The sequence below is a fragment of the Pseudoliparis swirei genome, chromosome 20 (assembly GCF_029220125.1).
Source record: "Pseudoliparis swirei isolate HS2019 ecotype Mariana Trench chromosome 20, NWPU_hadal_v1, whole genome shotgun sequence".
Lineage (NCBI taxonomy): Eukaryota > Metazoa > Chordata > Actinopteri > Perciformes > Liparidae > Pseudoliparis > Pseudoliparis swirei.
Window position 1 is genome coordinate 2,748,519 of NC_079407.1, and position 18,999 is coordinate 2,767,517.

General features: G+C 42.3%; 3 protein-coding genes across 4 annotated transcripts; 1 reads left to right on the forward strand and 2 right to left on the reverse strand.

Annotated features, from left to right (window-relative positions):
* Positions 1-4: 4 nt before the first annotated feature.
* Positions 5-6,142, reverse strand: dhrs12la (dehydrogenase/reductase 12-like a). The gene is made up of 10 exons (XM_056441766.1): positions 6,045-6,142; positions 4,092-4,225; positions 3,932-4,014; positions 3,747-3,842; positions 3,579-3,660; positions 3,437-3,498; positions 2,827-2,931; positions 1,978-2,068; positions 1,324-1,461; positions 5-822 (listed from the first exon to the last, which is right to left on the reverse strand). The coding sequence occupies exons 1-10, from the start codon at positions 6,098-6,100 to the stop codon at positions 707-709; spliced, it is 963 nt and encodes a 320-aa protein (XP_056297741.1). The 5' UTR covers positions 6,101-6,142; the 3' UTR covers positions 5-706.
* Positions 6,143-6,839: 697 nt separating this feature from the next.
* On the forward strand, positions 6,840-11,225 carry ap1s3a (adaptor related protein complex 1 subunit sigma 3a). 2 transcript variants are annotated; one of them, XM_056441764.1, is made up of 5 exons: positions 6,840-6,933; positions 8,142-8,320; positions 9,060-9,168; positions 10,184-10,321; positions 10,921-11,225. In XM_056441764.1, exons 1-5 carry the CDS (start codon positions 6,931-6,933, stop codon positions 10,954-10,956), a joined length of 465 nt encoding a protein of 154 aa, XP_056297739.1. In that variant the 5' UTR covers positions 6,840-6,930; the 3' UTR covers positions 10,957-11,225. The 2 variants fall into 2 exon arrangements, with proteins under 2 accessions (XP_056297739.1, XP_056297740.1); XM_056441765.1 differs by lacking the exon at positions 6,840-6,933 and adding an exon at positions 6,963-7,348.
* Positions 11,135-15,450, reverse strand: scg2a (secretogranin II a). The gene is made up of 2 exons (XM_056441763.1): positions 15,416-15,450; positions 11,135-13,398 (listed from the first exon to the last, which is right to left on the reverse strand). Exon 2 carries the CDS (start codon positions 13,387-13,389, stop codon positions 11,647-11,649), a length of 1,743 nt encoding a protein of 580 aa, XP_056297738.1. The 5' UTR covers positions 13,390-13,398; positions 15,416-15,450; the 3' UTR covers positions 11,135-11,646.
* Positions 15,451-18,999: the final 3,549 nt, after the last annotated feature.

Here is an 18,999-nt window from a genome sequence, read left to right on the forward strand (position 1 = left end):
AAGATGCGTTCAATGGTTTTATTTATTCGAGAGTTTACAAGATGAACTCTGTTAGTAAAATGATTATTTTTGTCAATACATCGGTTATTATTGCTTTATACGTCAAGAGACGACATCAGAAACATACGTTACTCATAAATATATATATATGTATACATTTATATTTATATATACAATTATATAGATATAAATACATATATATTTATATATATACATTTATATATATATAAATATGTATATATATACATTTCTTTATACATATTTATATTTATATGTATTTATAAATATATATATTAATTTTTTATTAAATGAAAATCGCTTTGCACGACAGGTTGAAGGCACATATGAGTTAATAATAATAATAAATGAATTATTTGCAATAAAAATTATAATGCAGCGTGTGTGTGTGTGACTTTGGTCACATCAGATTCCCATCTGATGGACAACTTTCCTAAAGTCACAGTAACCCTTTTTATTAGGTAGGCTCTCTCTCTCTCTCTCTCTCACAGCGGGATGACGTCATTTGAAAGCTCGTTTAATAAAAGGGGGCGTCGCTTAATATCCTGATGAAGTTAAATAAGAGAGCGTTATCTTGTACGAGAACCCCGGGATGCTGAGCCCCCCCGGGCCTCGGGGCGTTAGTGTTGGCCACTTCCTGTCGGCCACTTCCTGACGGTCACTTCCTGTCGGTCACTTCCTGTCCGCCTCAGTTTGGCTGGAAGGTCTTGGCCAGGTCCTCCAGCAGCAACATCAGCTTCTGCTCCTCCAGCGCCGAGCTGCGGGTCCAGGCCAGCGGCAGGTGGGCGGACGCCGGCTTTCGGTCTGCGGATGACCAGGATGAAGGTCAACGGTGATTATTGATTAATATCAGAGTTGTTAATAAATGACAAAAAGGCAATAAAAGGTTTTAGAAGAGTTAAAGGCAGACTGAGGATTGTTTTCAACCTTCATCTCCAATGGGAAATAAGCTCTTCAAGGCCGCTGTGTGTGTGTGTGTGTTTGTGAGAGAGAGAGAGAGTGTGTCAGTGTGTGTGTGTGTGTGTGTGTGTGAGTGATCATAGAGGCACAGTACTCTCTGGCAGTATCTGGCACCAAAAGCAGCCCACTCCAGCTGCAATGGAGACTGGCCAAACTCTCACACACACACATACACACACACACACACACACACACACACACACACACACACACACACACACACACACACACACACACACACACACACACACACTTCTCTTTTCCCCGTCCCATCTTGTTGTTCTTCATATATCCACTTTCATTTCCTAACAGATAAGCGGGTCAATAAAAGGGGGCGTGGCCTACCTTGGTAGAAAAGTCCGCTGGCGTTGCCGGTGGCGACCTCGGAGACGGACAGCCACACCACGGTGTCGGCCCCCTGGTCCGGGGTCCGCAGACTGTCCTTCATGGAGCGGTGGAAGTCTGGCATGGTGCTGGCCACCGCTGGGCCGCAGACACAGAGGTCATGCTCATTAAACTCAATTAACTCAATAAACTCAATAAACTCATATCTCATATCTATTATATATTTCTACATATTTTTATAAATAAATATATGAATATATATATATATACAAACATATATATTTACAATATATATATATAAATAAATATACATTTTGATTTATATATATATGTTTATAAATATTTAAATATATCTAAATATATATGTATCTAATATATATATATAAATATAAATATTATATATATATACAAACAAATATATGTATAAATAAATATATAAATATACATTTATGTTCAGTATATATATTTATATATAAATATATATATACATATATACATGTATATGTAATATATATATACACGTGTATAAATATATATAAATATATATAAATATATATTTAATTATATATATACATATATATAAATCAATATAAATATAATATATAAATATATATGTATATATTTATTTATTATTGTGTGTGAGTTGTGCTGTACCTGGAGTGTCGACCCAGCCTGGATGCATGACGGAGAAGTGGATGTTCGTGTGAGTCTTTGCCAGCTGCTCCGTCATTACGACCTGCTGCCTCTGGAACACAGACACACGCACACACACACACACACATACACGCAGACAGACACGTGAATAGACGTGTCCTGTGATTCTGTTCGGTGAGGACGTATGAAGGGTTGGACTCCGAGCAGGTGAGGCCCACACGTCTCTTTGCACTTTTCAAAATGGATAAAATAAAACAAAAAAAACAAAAAAAAGTGACGGACTCAGACTTAAAGAGTTGAAGACTTGAAGACTCTGGGGTCACTTTGACTTAGTCCTCCATGAGACCTCATCCAGTGTTTAGCTGACTGTAGCGCGTGAAGGCTGAGGCTCTTTGAGATGTTCTGGATGGAGACCGTATTCATGCGCAGCATCTTTGAATTTGTCCAATTCCATCCGTTAAGCGTGGAGTTTCCAGTAAAACAGAGTGCAACAAGTATAATAAATAAGTAATATTTAAACCGGAAAAATTAAATGAAATATAATCGGACTGAATGGTTGAGTTCACGTTGATGTGAATACAATCTACAAACAGAATACAAATATAAATCCTTACTTTGATACTTTATATCAAAACAAACAAACACAATATTTAAAAATATATTTTAGTATCTGATCAAAGAATTATATCAATGAATAAAAAAAAGACCCAAATCATCTCCCCTGTATTGTTCATGCAGGAAACTCTTATCACACCATTATAGTTTAAAAAAAGAAGACATTTTCCATTAAAAAGCATTGAATAAATATAAAAATATGTCAAATGCATTGAAGGAAGCGGCGGGTCGTACTTTGTGCTGGGCGTAGACCATGGTGCCGTCATAGCGCCCCCTCTCCGACTGCAGGTTCCCCGTCCGGAGCTTCTGCACCAGCATTCCCCCCGAAGACACGGTGATCTGAACAAGGAGGATTCCTCTGGTTGTATAGAAGTATATGCTTCATGTGTGAAAGCTGCATTCTCTCTCCTGACCACAAGGGGGGAGATTCCTCTGGTTGTATAGAAGTATATGCTTCATGTGTGAAAGCTGCATTCTCTCTCCTGACGACAAGGGGGGCGATTCCTCTGGCTGTATAGAAGTATATGCTTCATGTGTTAAAGCTGCATTCTCTCTCCTGGCCACCAGGGGGCGACTCCTCTGGTTGTATAGAAGTATATGCTTCATGTGTGAATGCTGCATTCTCTCTCCTGACCACCAGGGGGAGACTCCTCTGGTTGTATAGAAGTCTTTGCTTCATGTGTTAAAGCTGCATTCTCTCTCCTGACAACCAGGGGGCGACTCCTCTGGTTGTATAGAAGTCTTTGCTTCATGTGTTAAAGCTGCATTCTCTCTCCTGACCACCAGGGGGCGACTCCTCTGGTTGTATAGAAGTCTTTGCTTCATGTGTTAAAGCTGAACTCACCACTCTGGGATCGGCGCTCTTCTCCAGCAGTGGGATGAGGCTCTTGGTGAGAATGTAAACACCTGGTGGACGACAGCATTTTATTAAATTTAAATAAAATAAACGTCCATCACCCCCCCCCCCCCCCTGACCTCTGACTCACCCAGGACGTTGGCGGCGAAGCTCTTCTCGAGCTCCTCGGCGTTCACGTCCCTCTGGCTCATGATGGAGCCGGCGTTATTGATCTGGTCGACCGCACGAAGACGAAGAGTGGAGTCAAATAACGACATATGTTATGTTTCCATATATTTAAATGAAACAGGGAACTCACCAGGACGTTGAGGGCCTTGAACTTCCTCTTGAAGCCCTCGGCGAACTCCCCGACCTTCCTGGTCTCAGACAGGTCCAGGATGTGGACGTACACCTCCTGTGAATCAATATATTTGAAGGTCGTCTGTCTTTTTATCATCACATCTAGTTTTATTAAATGTCCGCTTCGAGCGAGTCACGCTGTACTTTGTTTCCCGTCTCCTTGACGATGTCGGCCCTCGCCTCCTCGGCCTTGTCCTTGTTCCTGCACACCATGTGGACCGTTCCACCTGCGGCACGTATCGATGTATGAAGCTACACCTTTGTATTTTATTTTGAAAAGCTGCAGGTTGTAGTGGCGGCGTACCTTTCTTGGCGATGGCCATGGCGGTGGCTTTCCCGATGCCGCTGTTGGCTCCCGTGATCATGAAGACGCGGCCGGCCACCGACACCTCCAGGTCCTTCTCCACGAAGCTCTTGGAGGCCGACAGGAAGGAGCTCCTGCAGGGGGGGGGGCAACAAGTTAGACAAATCATGGTTCTTAAATGGTTCTTTAAAAGGATCATCACCGACCATGAAGAAACTTATTTTCTTTGTTTGAGGCACCTGTATAGGTTCTTTGACGAACTTCTTAAGGAAATGGTTCTTTAAAGAACCCTGGTTTAAAAGGTTATTTGTGGAACCAGAAATGGTGCCTTAAAGAAAAAATTTTAAGGAACCAGAAATGGTGCCTAAAAGAACCATGTTTTGAAGGTTCTTTAAGACACCTTTACAGGTTATTTGAAGAACTCTTTAAGGAAATGGTTCTTTAAAGAACCCTGATTTGAAAGGATCTTTGTGGAACCAGAAATGATGCCTTAAAGAACCATTTTTAAGGTTCTTTGAAGAAAGTGGTTCTTTAGAGAACTCTGGTTTGAAAGGTTCTCTGAGGAACCAGAAATGGTTCTTCCGTGGCATCACTCTGAAGAACCATTTTCAGTTCCAGATGTTCATCTTAGTTTCTCTGTGTGTAGCAGAGCGGTGGACACAGGGGGCGGGTTTTGAGAGAGAACCGTGTTCGGGGTACCGGGTTTGGGGTCGCGCGGGGGGGGGGGGGGGTCTGAGGTCAGCTTGTTGACTGTACACGTCTCTTCACAGCTTTACTGTACGGACACAATGAAGACGAGAGTGTGCCTGGCATCGTCTCTGAGGAGGAAGGGGGGGGCGGCGACGGTGACAACGGGGTCGGTGTGTGTGTGTGTGTGTGTGTGTGTGTGTGGCAACAAGGACTTCAATTGACCCCATTGTCCTGGGGGCCATTGTTGACGGCGGCTCAAGGAGGGGGTCCGGGGGGAGGGGGGGGGGCCGGGGGGATACCGAGGCTAAATGGCCGCTCTGTTCGTCGGTGTCATGCCGGGAGCGATTAGCGGAGGTCAGCGCGGGTTGCCGAGCAGCTCGGCGGCAGAAAAGATAACACAGAACAAAGAGAGGAGACGGGAAGCCGGTCACAAAGGAGAACTTCAGGGAAACTTGGCAGGAAATCAACAGATCCAGCTCTTGTGTTACCTTTGACCTCGTAGTCGAACCGACACACACGAGTTATGATATCAATACTCAGGGCGTGTATCAGACTGATGATGATTGATTATTTGGGTCCAATCAAAATCAGCGAGTTATTGAAACACGGACATCTTATATTTCAGGCCCAAACCAACACGTTTTACTTTAAAAACACCCCGAAAGAGGATAAAAGCATCAATAAGATGCTCCCTGCTTCATCAATGACTGAATTATGAGCTTTTTTCAGTATTTATTTGTGGATTAATTGACGGACCAATTAGTTCTGCTCATGCTCTGTACCAGGAAGACGTGCATCAACCCAACATGTAAGATGTCTATAGGTGTCTCACATTTTCCTGGTTATATGATATTTAAATATCCACATAAACATACATTATATTATATATTTGAATGAAAAGCATGCCTCCACATGGTTAAATACAAACTCTTAACTTTAAACTTTAAACTTTAAATCATTAGAATAGAAAACACAATCCCAAAGAGGCAAAGAGAAGAATTTACCAGGCATTATTATTATTTTTTTTTTATTATTATTTATTTTTAGTTGTCCATCTTTATCCTATCTTCACATTTATTTAATATATTAATACGACGAGCTGCATCGATCAAATCGCTTCCAGCTAAGTTGTAACACTTGTACCTGCAATAATAAAGATGGTTACAGATGTTACACACACACACATTCTCGGTGAGCATGCACAACGGGCACCGCAGCAGGGCCGCACACTCGCCCGCGGGGGTCCGATGGAGGGGTTCTTACCTGGTGAACTGGGTCATTCCCTTCAGGAACCAGGCGGAGTTGCGGTACAGAGACATGGTGCGTGTGGTGGTCTGGAAGCCTCTCGCTGTGCGGAGCTCTCGGATCCGCTTTTTGACCCCCACTCGCTAGACCCCCCCCCCCCGCCCCCCACATGAAAAACCCCACGTGTGACTCCGCTGAATTAACATGAAGCCTGCAGTCGCCTTTTAAACACGCAACAGCGGATTGTTTCCTTTCTTTTAGGACTCAAAAAAACACTTTGAATAAACAAAAATACACATAATATCGACATTTTTACTCGTGTCTGTCATTATCTCATGATTTTGACTCTGTAACAACAATTTTTATTGTGCATCTCATTGAATAACACTTTTTAAAATTGTTTTATGTATGTCATTATTTACCAGGGAAATTGTCTAATCAACCTCTCAGTTTTCACCTCGATGAAAATGTTTCAGATTTAGATCGGAGAGTTTATTTGATGCACAAAATAACATATATATATATCTTTATTATTATTATTATATAAATATATATGTATTTATGTATATTTATATATCTATCTATCTATATGTCATTATATATAATTATATATATAATTATATATATCAGAAATGTGTGTTATGTATTCCTAAATATACTCTGAACTAAACTTATATACATTTAAATCAACCTGTCCTCTCGCGCTGCACCTGCCTCTGGTGTTTTTCGCCGGTAGCCAATCAGACCACAGGGGGCGTGGCTCCGGCTGGAGAAGGTGAGAGAGCGCGTTGACTTCTGGGAAGGAAGCAGAAACATGTCGCCGCATCTCAGAGCGCTCAGGCTCCAGTAGGATAGGTAGTTCTTCTCTTTTGTTTGGGTCGCTGCTGTCCACCGCGGTGACGTCATGGTGAGTTCGAGGTGTATTCACCTGTCGGCAGGTAAATCATAAAGCTTATTACACTGTAACACACACACCAGTCAGCTGCTGTGTGTGTGTGACCGGAGCTCTGCAGGCGGGTTGAGTTGCTTTATTTATCTTTCTTACTTCTCAGGTCACAGCTGACACTTTAGTGGAGTTATGATGATGATAACGGGTCAGGTTGATCACGTGACACTATGAGCCCGATGTGAACGTGATGTTCTTGTGTGATTGAAGCAACATGAGTCTGAAGCTCCTCTTCATGTATCATCATCATCATCATCATCATCATCATCATCATCATCATCACACTCAGCCTGTTGCTCTGCCCTGAGTGCAAAGAGCTCTCATCAACTGCTGTTGCGCAACAACACATGTTGTATTTACTGCCCTGTAACTTCAGGTGGGAGTTTTATTCCTGTGTGTGTGTGTGTGTGTTTATGTGTGTGTGTGTTTGTGTGTGTGTGTGAGTGTGTGAGTGTGTGTGTGTGTGTGTGTGTGTGTGTGTGTGCATGCTTGTGTGTGTTTGGCCTCCATTCACAGTAAACTTTAGGTGGGAGTGGTATTACTGTGTGTGTGTGTGTCTTGTGTTTCTGTGTGTGAGTGTGTGTGTGTCCGTCTGAGTGTGTGTGTATGTCTGTGTGTGTGTGTATGAGTGTGTGTGTGTTTATGTGTGTGAGTGTGTGTTTGTGTGTGTCCGTCTGAGTGTGTGTGTATGTCTGTGTGTGTGTGTGTGTTAGAGAGTGTGTGTGTCTGTTTGTGTATGTGTGTTTAGTCTCTATTCACAGTAAACTTTAGGTGGGAGTGGTATTACTGTGTGTGTGTGTGCCTGTGTGTGTGTGTATTTGTGTGTGTGTCTGTGTGTGTGTGTGTGTATGGGTATTTGTTTGTGTGTGTGTGTGTGTGTGTGTTTGGTCTTGATTCACAGTTGGGAAATCTAATGTTGTCGCTCATGGTTGGTGGTTTTTCTTCAGCTGCAGCTCAATACACTTTAAGTGTGTGTGTTATCACTGTGTGTGTTATCACTGTGTGTGTTATTACTGTGTGTGTTATCACTGTGTGTGTTATTACTGTGTGTGTTATCACTGTGTGTGTTATTACTGTGTGTGTTATCACTGTGTGTGTGTTTGCTTCATTGTATTTTTGTGTTATTTCTGACCCCAAAACGTCTCCTCTATCGTCCCACGTGTGTCCAGATGCGCTTCCTGCTGCTGTTCAGCCGCCAGGGGAAGCTGCGGCTGCAGAAGTGGTTCACGCCGGTGACGGACCGCGAGAAGAGGAAGGTCATCCGGGACATGATGGCGCTGGTGTTGGCCCGGCAGCCTCGCTCCTGCAACTTCCTCCAGTGGAGGGACCTCAAGGTCGTTTACAAGAGGTAGAGAAACACATGTCGTCATCGTCGGTCCTTGTTGCCGGGCGGGTCGAGAGACTCAGGCCTTTAACTCTCTTGATGATTAACCCGAGTGTGTCTCATGCTGCAGAACGCACAACAGACACACCCTTTCTAAAGGGTGGAGGGAACGTCTGGTTAAACATTGAGGTTGACCTAGATTACCGACCCCTCTGGTCTATGCTTCATGTGTTAAAGCTGCATTCTCTCTGCTGACCACCAGGGGGCGACTCCTCTGGTTGTATAGAAGTCTATGCTTCATGTGTTAAAGCTGCATTCTCTCTCCTGGCCACCAGGGTGCGACTCCTCTGGTTGTATAGAAGTCTATGCTTCATGTGTTAAAGCTGCATTCTCTCTGCTGACCACCAGGGGGCTCCTCTGGTTGTATAGAAGTCTATGCTTCATGTGTTAAAGCTGCATTCTCTCTGCTGACCACCAGGGGGCGACTCCTCTGGTTGTATAGAAGTCTATGCTTCATGTGTTAAAGCTGCATTCTCTCTGCTGACCACCAGGGGGCGACTCCTCTGGTTGTATAGAAGTCTATGCTTCATGTGGTAAAGCTGCATTCTCTCTGCTGACCACCAGGGGGCGACTCTTTCCCCCACAAAATAAACCATAAAGAACCGATAAGTAGAATAAATAGGAGTACCAGTATCTGTAAAATCCTGACGATACTCATCACTACTACAAATGAATACTAAATAAGTGACCCCCCCCCACACAGGTATGCCAGCCTGTACTTCTGCTCCGGTCTGGAGAGCCAGGATAACGAGCTGCTGGCCCTCGAGGTGCTGTACCGATATGTGGAGCTGCTGGATAAATACTTTGGCAATGTGAGTGGAGTCATGACAACCAGCTGAAGGCTTTTCATAGGAGATGAACTCCTTCTGTCTTAAAATGGTGTCGCACACTTTGATATAATTAATTAATCCTGGACTAGAGCCTCAAGGTCAGGGGGGAGGATCATGTCATTGCAATTAATATTATATACATTAATATATAAATACATATATAAATACATTTATTTATATATTTATTTTTATATATATGTGAATATACATATTTATATAAATAAGTATGTATAAATAAGTAAATATAAATAAATATTAATAAATATACTTATATATATTATTTATATATATATGTATATATACATATATATATAAATATATATATATATAACTAAATTAATATAAATACATTTATATATATATTTTTATATATATGTATATATACATATATATATATATATAAGTATATATAAATACATTTATATATATATTTATATATGTATATACATTTATATATAAATATATAAATAAGTATATATAAATACATATATATATAAATATACTTATATATCCTATTGTTATGTATGTATATATACAAATATAAATATGTTTTTAAAAAATATATATATTTATATATACATAAATATATTTATATATTGCTAGCAGAAGACTTTCCTCTAGAGTTTAGAACCTGGCTCCAGGGATTTATCCCCACGGTGTTGGGTGTTGGGGTGCTGGGTGCTGGGTGGGGTTGAGCTTGGGGATCTGAGTTCTATATGTGGATTGTTGTTGCGTTGACACAAGGAGAGACAAACAGATATAATAGACATACAGTGTCTGCATTAAGATCTCCCTTCATTGTGAAAAAAAGACAACGGAAGAAATTAGGTTTTAATGCTTATTATAGACAATAATTTTCACCTGCACTCCCCCTGGTGGCCAGAAAGTGCATCTGCTTGTTTTTAGTGTGCAAAACCACAGCCACGACGTGCCTTTACTTTTATTCCTAACAATATGCAATGCTTAGTTAATTAAATTAAACTTTATGTGGTTGCAGGTGTGTGAGCTGGACATCATATTCAACTTTGAGAAGGCGTACTTCCTCCTGGACGAGTTCCTGATGGGAGGAGAAGTTCTGGAAACCTCTAAAGGAGCCGTGCGGGTGTCCATGCAGGAGGCGGACACACTCCAAGAGGTATTGACAGCCAGTGAGCGTAGTTTTATTATTATACAGGACTGTCTCAGAAAATTAGAATATTGTGATAAAGTTCTTTATTTTCTGTAATGCAATTTAAAAAACAAAATGTCATGCATTCTGGATTCATTACAAATCAACTGAAATATTGCAAGCCTTTTATTCTTTTAATATTGCTGATTACAGCTTAAGAAAACTCAAATATCCTATCTCTAAATATTAGAATATCATGAAAAGTATACTAGTAGGGTATTAAACAAATCACTTGAATCGTCTAATTAACTCAAACACCACCTGGAAAACATTTTCAAATGTTTGATTTTGTTTTGCTGTTATAAATCTTTTTTTTACTTGGTCTGAGGAAATATTCAAATTTTATGAGATAGGATTTTAGAGTTTTTAAGCTGTGTCATAATCAGCAATATTAAAGATAAAAAGGCTCAACAAATATTTGTAATGAATCCAGAATGCATGACATTTTTGTTTTTTTAATTGCATTACAGAAAATAAAGAACTTTATCACAATATTCTAATTTTCTGAGACAGTCCTGTATATACTTATATTACTCACGTGAAACGTTCCTCTGCTCTGGTCACAGACGATGGAGGAGTACATGAGCAAGCCGGCCTACTGATGAGAGGCTCACGGCTCAAGACTTCACGAGGTTCATCTCTCCGCCTCATTTCTGTTGCACCACTTATCTTTTAACGCCTTTTTAAGCCTCATATTTATCAATCTGTCTTTTTTGTTGAAATCTAATTCAAATGAATGTATTGTGTGATGATGAGTAAATGAAGAACCATGAGACACAGTAAGGAAAAATAAAGTCAATGCTTTATTAACCTCAGGTATGTCACATATGACCACATTTACAAAAGAAATTAATAAAAACACACGAGTGAATCCGGGAGCCAACACTGATTTGAGTTGTGTGTGTGTCTGTGTGTGTGTGTTGAAAGGCTGGTGAGTTACACGTTCTGGTTGTTGAGCAACAAACTCATTAAAAAAAAGCATCACATGAATGTCTAAACACTCATATTTCTGCTAATAAATAGGAACTTCTTTTTAAACCTACAGAATATCTTATGTTTTATACCTCAAAATACTTTATTTTCACCCTCTGCCTCCATCAAAACATTATATATATATTTATATATATATATATAAATATATATATATACAAATATATATATCTAAATAAATATATATATACAAATATATATATCTAAATATATATATATATGACATGTATATATATTTAAATATATATATATAAATATATTTATATATATATTTATATATATGATATGTATATCTGTCTTCTTTATATTCCGTGGTCAGTTGTGTCGTCGCTTTCTTCTGTTTCCGGGTTCAGGGAGCTCAGCATCTTCATCACCGCCTCGTTATCAAACATCGTCTCCTCCTCCTCGCCGTCCGACCGCCTCTTTTCATCCGGGATGTTATCCGAGTCCATTCGGTCCAAATACGCCTGGGCGGCGCGGTCGAAAGATCTTGCCGCCGCCGCACGCTTCTGGCCCGCCGCCTCGCCGACCCGCCCGCGATACCGCGGCAGCATCTGAGCCTCCAGGAACGCCGCCAGCTCGTCCTCGTAGTCGTCCGTCGGAGGAGCCGGGCGCCGCCGAGCGGCGGCGGATTCCCACGAACGCCCCGCGCCGTGAAGCCGCGACGGCGGCGGCGGCGGCGAGCTCTTCTGCTTCCTGGCGGGAGCTCGGTCCTCCGCCCCGAGGCCCAGGATGGCGAGTATCTCCTCCGTCCGCCGCTCCTCGGGGGTCTGCTGGCGGCTGTAGAACTTCGCTTCGGGGATCCTGTGCGTCTTCTTCTTCGGGGGGAGAACCCGAGAGAGCCCGCCGCTCTTCCTCGCCATGTCTTGACTCATCGTCTCTCCGGTTCTGAGCATGTCCACCAGGTCCTCGGGCGGGATCCGGTACTTCTGGGAGATCTGGATGAGTTGGTCGACGGCCCGGGGGTCCATGTTGTCGTCTGCGTACTGCGTCCGAGCCGCTCTCCTCTGCTTCTCCTCCTCCTCTTCCTCCTCCTCTCGCTTCTTCCGCTCCTCCTCTTCCGTTTTCTCCAGCACTCTCAGGAGGTAGTAGTCCACCAGGTTGGCCACGTCGTCCGCGTCGCTCGACCTCTTGACCGGGTAGCTTTCGCCGGGGTCCTCTTCGTCGTCCTCGCCGGCCTCCTCTTCGTCGCCGACGTAATCGAGCCCTCTGTCGGCCTCGTGTTTGTCGTCCTCCTCCTCCTCTTCGTCATCATCATCCTCTTCCTGATCTTGAGGCGTACCCCAGTTTGCCAGATCGCCGTCATCGTATCCCACGTTCCTCACATTAAACATGTCACCTTCATCATCATCGCCATCCTCCTCCTCCTCCTCCTCTTCGTCCTGCCGCCTGTGCACGGCCTTCACGCTCGTCAGCTTGTCCAGCTCGTCGAACACCGACTGCAGCGTCGCCAGGTTCTGCGGCGTGTACTTCTCCTCCACGTTCTCGTTGGTGCGCTTGAAGGGGCTCTGGCGGCCCCGCTCGCCCTCCTCTTCCTCGCCCTCGTCCCCCTCCTCGTCCTCCTCCTCGTCCTCGAACATCAGCGGCAGCTTCTTGTGAGGCAGCGGGTCGGAGGCCTCCTCCGTCCGCTGGAGGGTGCTGAGCACGGCCTGCAGCAGCTCCTCACTCTTGTCCTCCCTCCCCACCTCCTCCTCCTCCTCTTCCTCCTCCTCCTCATCCTGGCTCTGCATGGGGTTGGAAGCCAGCCTCAGCATGGCGCGCAGCTTCTCGGCGTCGTCCGTGTGGCTGGAGGCGCCGTGCCGCTCGGGGACGGCGCCGGTTCTCTGGCGGAGGCCCTGGATGTACTCCAGGGCTTTGAGCATGTCCACGTCGGGGGTCTGGAGGACGCCCCCCCCCCTCTGGGAGTCCGACTCGCCGCCCCGCAGCCGGTGGTCCCTGAGGGAAGCCCCGTGGGCGGCGGGGGAAGCGAGGAAGAGGAGGATGGAGAGGAAGTTGGCGAAACAGACGAGGAGGGAGCCGGCGGAGGTGTCGGCGAGCGACGGCATGGTTAACGCCTGCAGGGGGAAGATAGGAGACGAGTGTCAGCGCCGACCTGTACGCGTCGTCTTCTGCTCCCATCGTCCGGTCGGATGATGGCGTCACAGACCACGAGGTCATTTTATACTGATCCAAAGGCGGGAGGTTTTAAATCTGATTGGTGGTTTTTTTGCTTGAATTCCTCAATTTATAATCACTATAATTCTCTTGAATGTCTGAAAACGTCCGACAAAATCCAGTGAATTCAAAAAAAACTCAGTGTCTTTGTTTGGTAGATTGTGTTATACCTAATCATGCTTGTTGTTTTATTTCCAATATGTATATATACATATTGGAAATATGTATATATATATTTGTATTATTATTATGAATATATATATATTTTAAATTATTTTTAGATATATATGTATATATATTTATATTTGTTATTTATATATATTTCTATTTATATATAAATATATATATAATAAATAGGATGTATATACTTTTAATTATTATTTATTTGTTGAATTATTTCTAGATATATATTCATCTAGGATGGGATTTATTATTATTATTATTATTTTTATTATAAATAATTATATAAATATATATATATAAATATATATATATAAATAAAAATTTTAATATTTCCTCAGACCAAGTTAAAAAAAAGATTTATAACAGCTGAGTGTTTGTCAAGGCTCAGGAAACCCTTGCAGGTGTTTCGAGTTAATTAGACAATTCAAGTGATTTGTTTAATACCCTACTAGTATACTTTTTCATGATATTCTAATATTTAGAGATAGGATATTTGAGTTTTCTTAAGCTGTAAGCCATAATCAGCAATATTAAAAGAATAAAAGGCTTGCAATATTTCAGTTGATTTGTAATGAATCCAGAATGCATGACATTTTTGTTTTTTTAATTGCATTGCAGAAAATAAAGAACTTCATCACAATATTCTAATTTTCTGAGACAGTCCTGTATATATGTATATATATATGTATATATATATTAAAACAATTATAATTGTATGCAGCTTTTACAGTCAAAGCAAACATGAGAGATGCAAGAGCATCTATTTAATGATAAATAATAATAATAAAAATAACATTGTGGTATATTACCGGATCATCGTGTTTGTGCATCCCCCCCCCCCCTCTCCTCCACGCCTCCCTGCCTGTTGCATGGTGTCACCCCGCAGCAGCAGCAGCAGTGACATTCAGCGCTCGCGCAGAAAATCTCATTAGTCGTCAAATGTGCTGCTTTCGTGAGTCACGGAGCCCCGTTGTCACGGTAACCCGGTTCAGGCTGTCGTTCCCACGCAACCTTCCGTTAAACCGACGAAAACCTCTGAACTCAAGATTATTACTGTTCTGATGAAGCTTTATATCAAATTGAATATTTGGGTTTTCCTGCAAGTGCTTATATGACGCAGGCGGCTTTAATGCATTGAATAAATACATATATATATATATAAATATATATATATATACAAATATATATATATATATACAAAATATATATGTTATTTATAGATATACATATATAGAAAACAATATATATATAGAAACTATAGATATATATAAAAATATTGTTTATATATAATTAACAAAACAATATATATATATATATATAAAAAATATATATATTTTGTTTTTTTCTCTCCGAAATACAAAGGTAAGAACAATGCACATCAGATATAACGATGCATAAACAATTGATGTCTTTTAATAAAAATGTTATCCGATTACTTTTTTCTTTTTTCCAAAGCTGAAACCTCAAATTGCAAAAAACAAAGAAAAAAAACTTGTCTGTAATATTTTCTTTTTTCCCGTGACAGAAAAGTTTCAATCATAAGCTAAAAAATAAAAATAAATTGTGTATCATCTGAACCTGACGGGAACAAAGGGTTAAACGCTCCGCCTCGCGCATCAGGTTGCCGGAGAGCTCCACAGGGAAGGAACTTAAATACTAAATAAGACATTTAAAACCTCTCTGTGCGTGTGCCGCGTGCACGTGAACCCCGCAGCGCGGCCCCGCGTCTCTTACCTGCGGTGTGGTCTCGGTGGAGCTCGTGAGCACCTCTCCCCGTCTCGCGCCGTGTGGGTCTGGTTTCAGCACCGCGGACAGCTCCTCGTGCTATTAGAGGAACCACCTGACTCGTGCGTCACGGAGCCATGGGAGGGGGGGGGGGGGGAGATATGTACGCAACCGCGCGCGCACGCACGGGCACACACTCGTAGACTCGTCGAAACGAAAATTATTGCTCCTCTCTCTCTCTCTTTCTCTCTCTATCTCTCCCTCTCCACCCCCTCCTTCTCCCCTCTCTCTCTCTCCTCTCTCCCCCTCCCTCTCTCCCTCCATCTATCCCTATATCTCCCTCTCTCTCCCTCTCCACCCCCTCCTTCTCCCCCCTCTCTCTCTCTCTCTCTCTCTCCCTCTCTCTCTCCCTCTCTCCCTCCATCTCTCCCTCTATCTCCCTCTATCTCTATCTCCCTCTCTCTTCCCCTCTCTCTCTCCCCCTCCCTCTCCCTCCATCTATCCCTATATCTCCCTCTCTCTCCCTCTCTCTCTCCCTCCCTCTCTCCCTTTCTCTCCCCCCTATCTCTCTCTCCCTCTTTTTCCCGCCCTCTCACCCCTCTCTCTCCCTCTCTCCCTCTCTCTCCCTTTCTCTCCCTCTCTCTCTTTACCTCTCTCTCCCTCTCTCTCCCTTTCTCTCCCTCTCTTGAGGAAGTTGAAGCCGGTGACTCACACACGGACTCCGCCAAAAAGCTCCGGGACGGGCGGGGTGACAGAGGGACTGTAGAGGTGTGTGTGTGTGTGAGAGAGAGAGAGAGAGAGAGAATGAGAGAGCACTTTATGTCGTCAGCAAGGCTGCACTGTGGTCTCTATTTTTGGCTGCCTGTCAAATCCTGTCTGGTACGGATCGGTGTGTGTGTGTGTGTGTGTGTGTGTGTGTGTGTGTGTGTGTGTGTGTGTGTGTGTGTGTGTGTGTGTGTGGGCTGCTCTCAGTTTCATTCATAAATCCCCCTTCGTCATCTTCCTTGTGACCTGCCTCTGATATTCAGAAGCACTATCTTGAGTCACAGGTGCATCACATGAATACTATAAATAATTCTTATATATATATATATATATGTAAATACATATATATAAATGTATATATGTATTTATATACATATATATCTATGTATATATATGAGAATTATATATATATATATATGTATATATACATATTAGGGCTGTCAATCGCTTAAAAAAAATAAACTAATTAATCGCACATTTTGAAATTCATTAATCGCGATTAATCTCGATTAATCGCAATTAAAAGTTACAAGTTCATTCTTTTTAAAGACCAAACTTCACAAAGAGCTGTGTTTTCAAAGAGGCTCCTACCTATAAAGTGCCAGCGAGGTATTTAATATTGTGGATGATAAATTGTTTCTTCAGTGAAACATCAGATTAGTAAAAAAAAGAGAAGTATATTGAGACCCCATTGGTCCTGTCATCTTTACCACTGAACAGCAGAACCAGTGGCCTTGGTAACTGACTGACATTCACATATGTCACGTTCACCCTCTGGAGGCTGGGGGCATTTTATACATTTTACAAAAAAATGTAAATTCACCTTTAAAAGGCGTTTGCATATGACACATGTCCATGTGTTATACATCAAACATTCCAGAACAATCTCAGCTCTATTCAATGAGGCTCAGTTGTCCTGGTGCCGTGTTCTCTGCTCTCTGACTGACAGGCTGCTATAGAGCCTCACCTGTGAGGTGGGAGGTCCTTTGTGATTTACTGAGTGTTCATTGGTTGTTTTTTCCCCAAAATGTTGACAGACAAACGGATTGACCAATCACGGTGAAGGTTTCGTGTGTCGAGTTCTTTCCGCGCCGCGTCCCCCGACATGTCGCTCCTCCGTTCCTCTGTGTATCAGAGGGGGAGACGGGAGGAAGGAGGAGCAGGAGGAAACCCGACTGATTCATCCACGAGTTAAACTGATTTATGATCCTTATTTTCGCGGAGAAATAATTGTTTTAAAAACGGAAACAGTGTTAAACCGTACTGCCGCGACGACACCGGTTTGAGTGTAAACTTCGAACACCGGAAGTAAACAAAGTTGCGTTAATTGCGTTAAAATATTTTAGTGCGTTAACACGGCCAAATTAATCGCATAGATTAACGCGTTAACGCTATATATTAGGGCTGTCAGCGTTAACGCGTTAATCTATGCGATTAATTTGGCCGCGTTAACGCACTAAAATATTTTAACGCAATTAACGCAACGTTGTTGACTTCCGGTGTGCGTTGGAGTTGTTGCACTCCTCTGAGTGTCAAGCCGCGGCAGTCCGCCTCCTTCCTCCCGTCTGCTCCTCCATATTCACAGAGGAGCAGAGGGCGACGTGTCGGTGCCGCGGGGCGGAAGGTAAAGGGGACTTCTTCTTTTTTTCTCCGCCCCGATGCGCGCGCAGACGCGCCGGCATGGAGCTCTGCGGCGAGACGGAGAGCCGAGAAGAGTGAACGACACGTCGAGACAGAATGAAATGCTGCTGTAGAGACGACCAACAACAGACGTTTAGTTTAATACAAGAACAAAGACGTCTTAAAGAAAATAACCGTACATTACTTCTGCTGTAATCTGGCGTGATAGAGAACATGACAGGGGGGCGGGGCCTCACCCTGATAGAATGGTGGGGGAAACACTGGGATGTGTCACATGCAAAAACCTTTAAAAGGTGAATTTACATGTTTTTGTAAAATCGAGAAAATGAGCCCAGCCTCCAGAGGGTTAACATTACATATTTGTCAGTTTACCAAGGCCACTGGTTCTGCTGCTGTTCAGTGTTAAAGATGACAGGACCAATGGGGTCTCTAATACACCTTTTCTTACTAATCTGAATGTTTCACTGAAGAAACAATTTATCATCCACAATATTAAATACCTCACTGACACTTTATAGGTAGGAGCCTCTTTGAAAACACAGCTCTGTGTGAAGTTTTGTCTTTAAAAAAGAATACAATTAAACAAGTGTCTAAAATACACGCTGTCTGGAGGGATTACTCGTTCATTTAGAAGATTTAGTCTTTAGAAGAAAAAAACCTTTTAATTGCGATTAATTAATCGCAATTTCAAAATGTGTGATTAATTAGTTAATTTTTTTAAATCGATTGACAGCCCTAATATATATATAATCCACGTGAGAAGATATAGGTAACAATATATTTTCGACGTATTTAGGTTTGACCTTCGACTCGCGGTGAAACACAAACAACTGAATCTGAATGAAGGAATAAGTCAAAAGTCAATAAGTTACCTTTCCATTAAAACAATAAAAAGTTCCTTGTTGGAAACTTTTCTGCTTCTGAGAAATTACTATAATTAAATCGTCTGTTTCTTCCCCACGTCGGTGCTCTGAAAACCACAAAGAGCGATGAGTCAACGCTGACATCCTCTCAATATGGACTCATATTATAGATTCATATTATGGATTAATATTATAGATTAATATTATGGATTCATATTGAGGCCGTCAGATATTTATGAGGCCTTCTGTGACCCTCATTAGAATAAAAAAGGTCCTTTTTTGATTATGTTGTACCCGACATTCAAGGACCAGGAGACCAAAAAC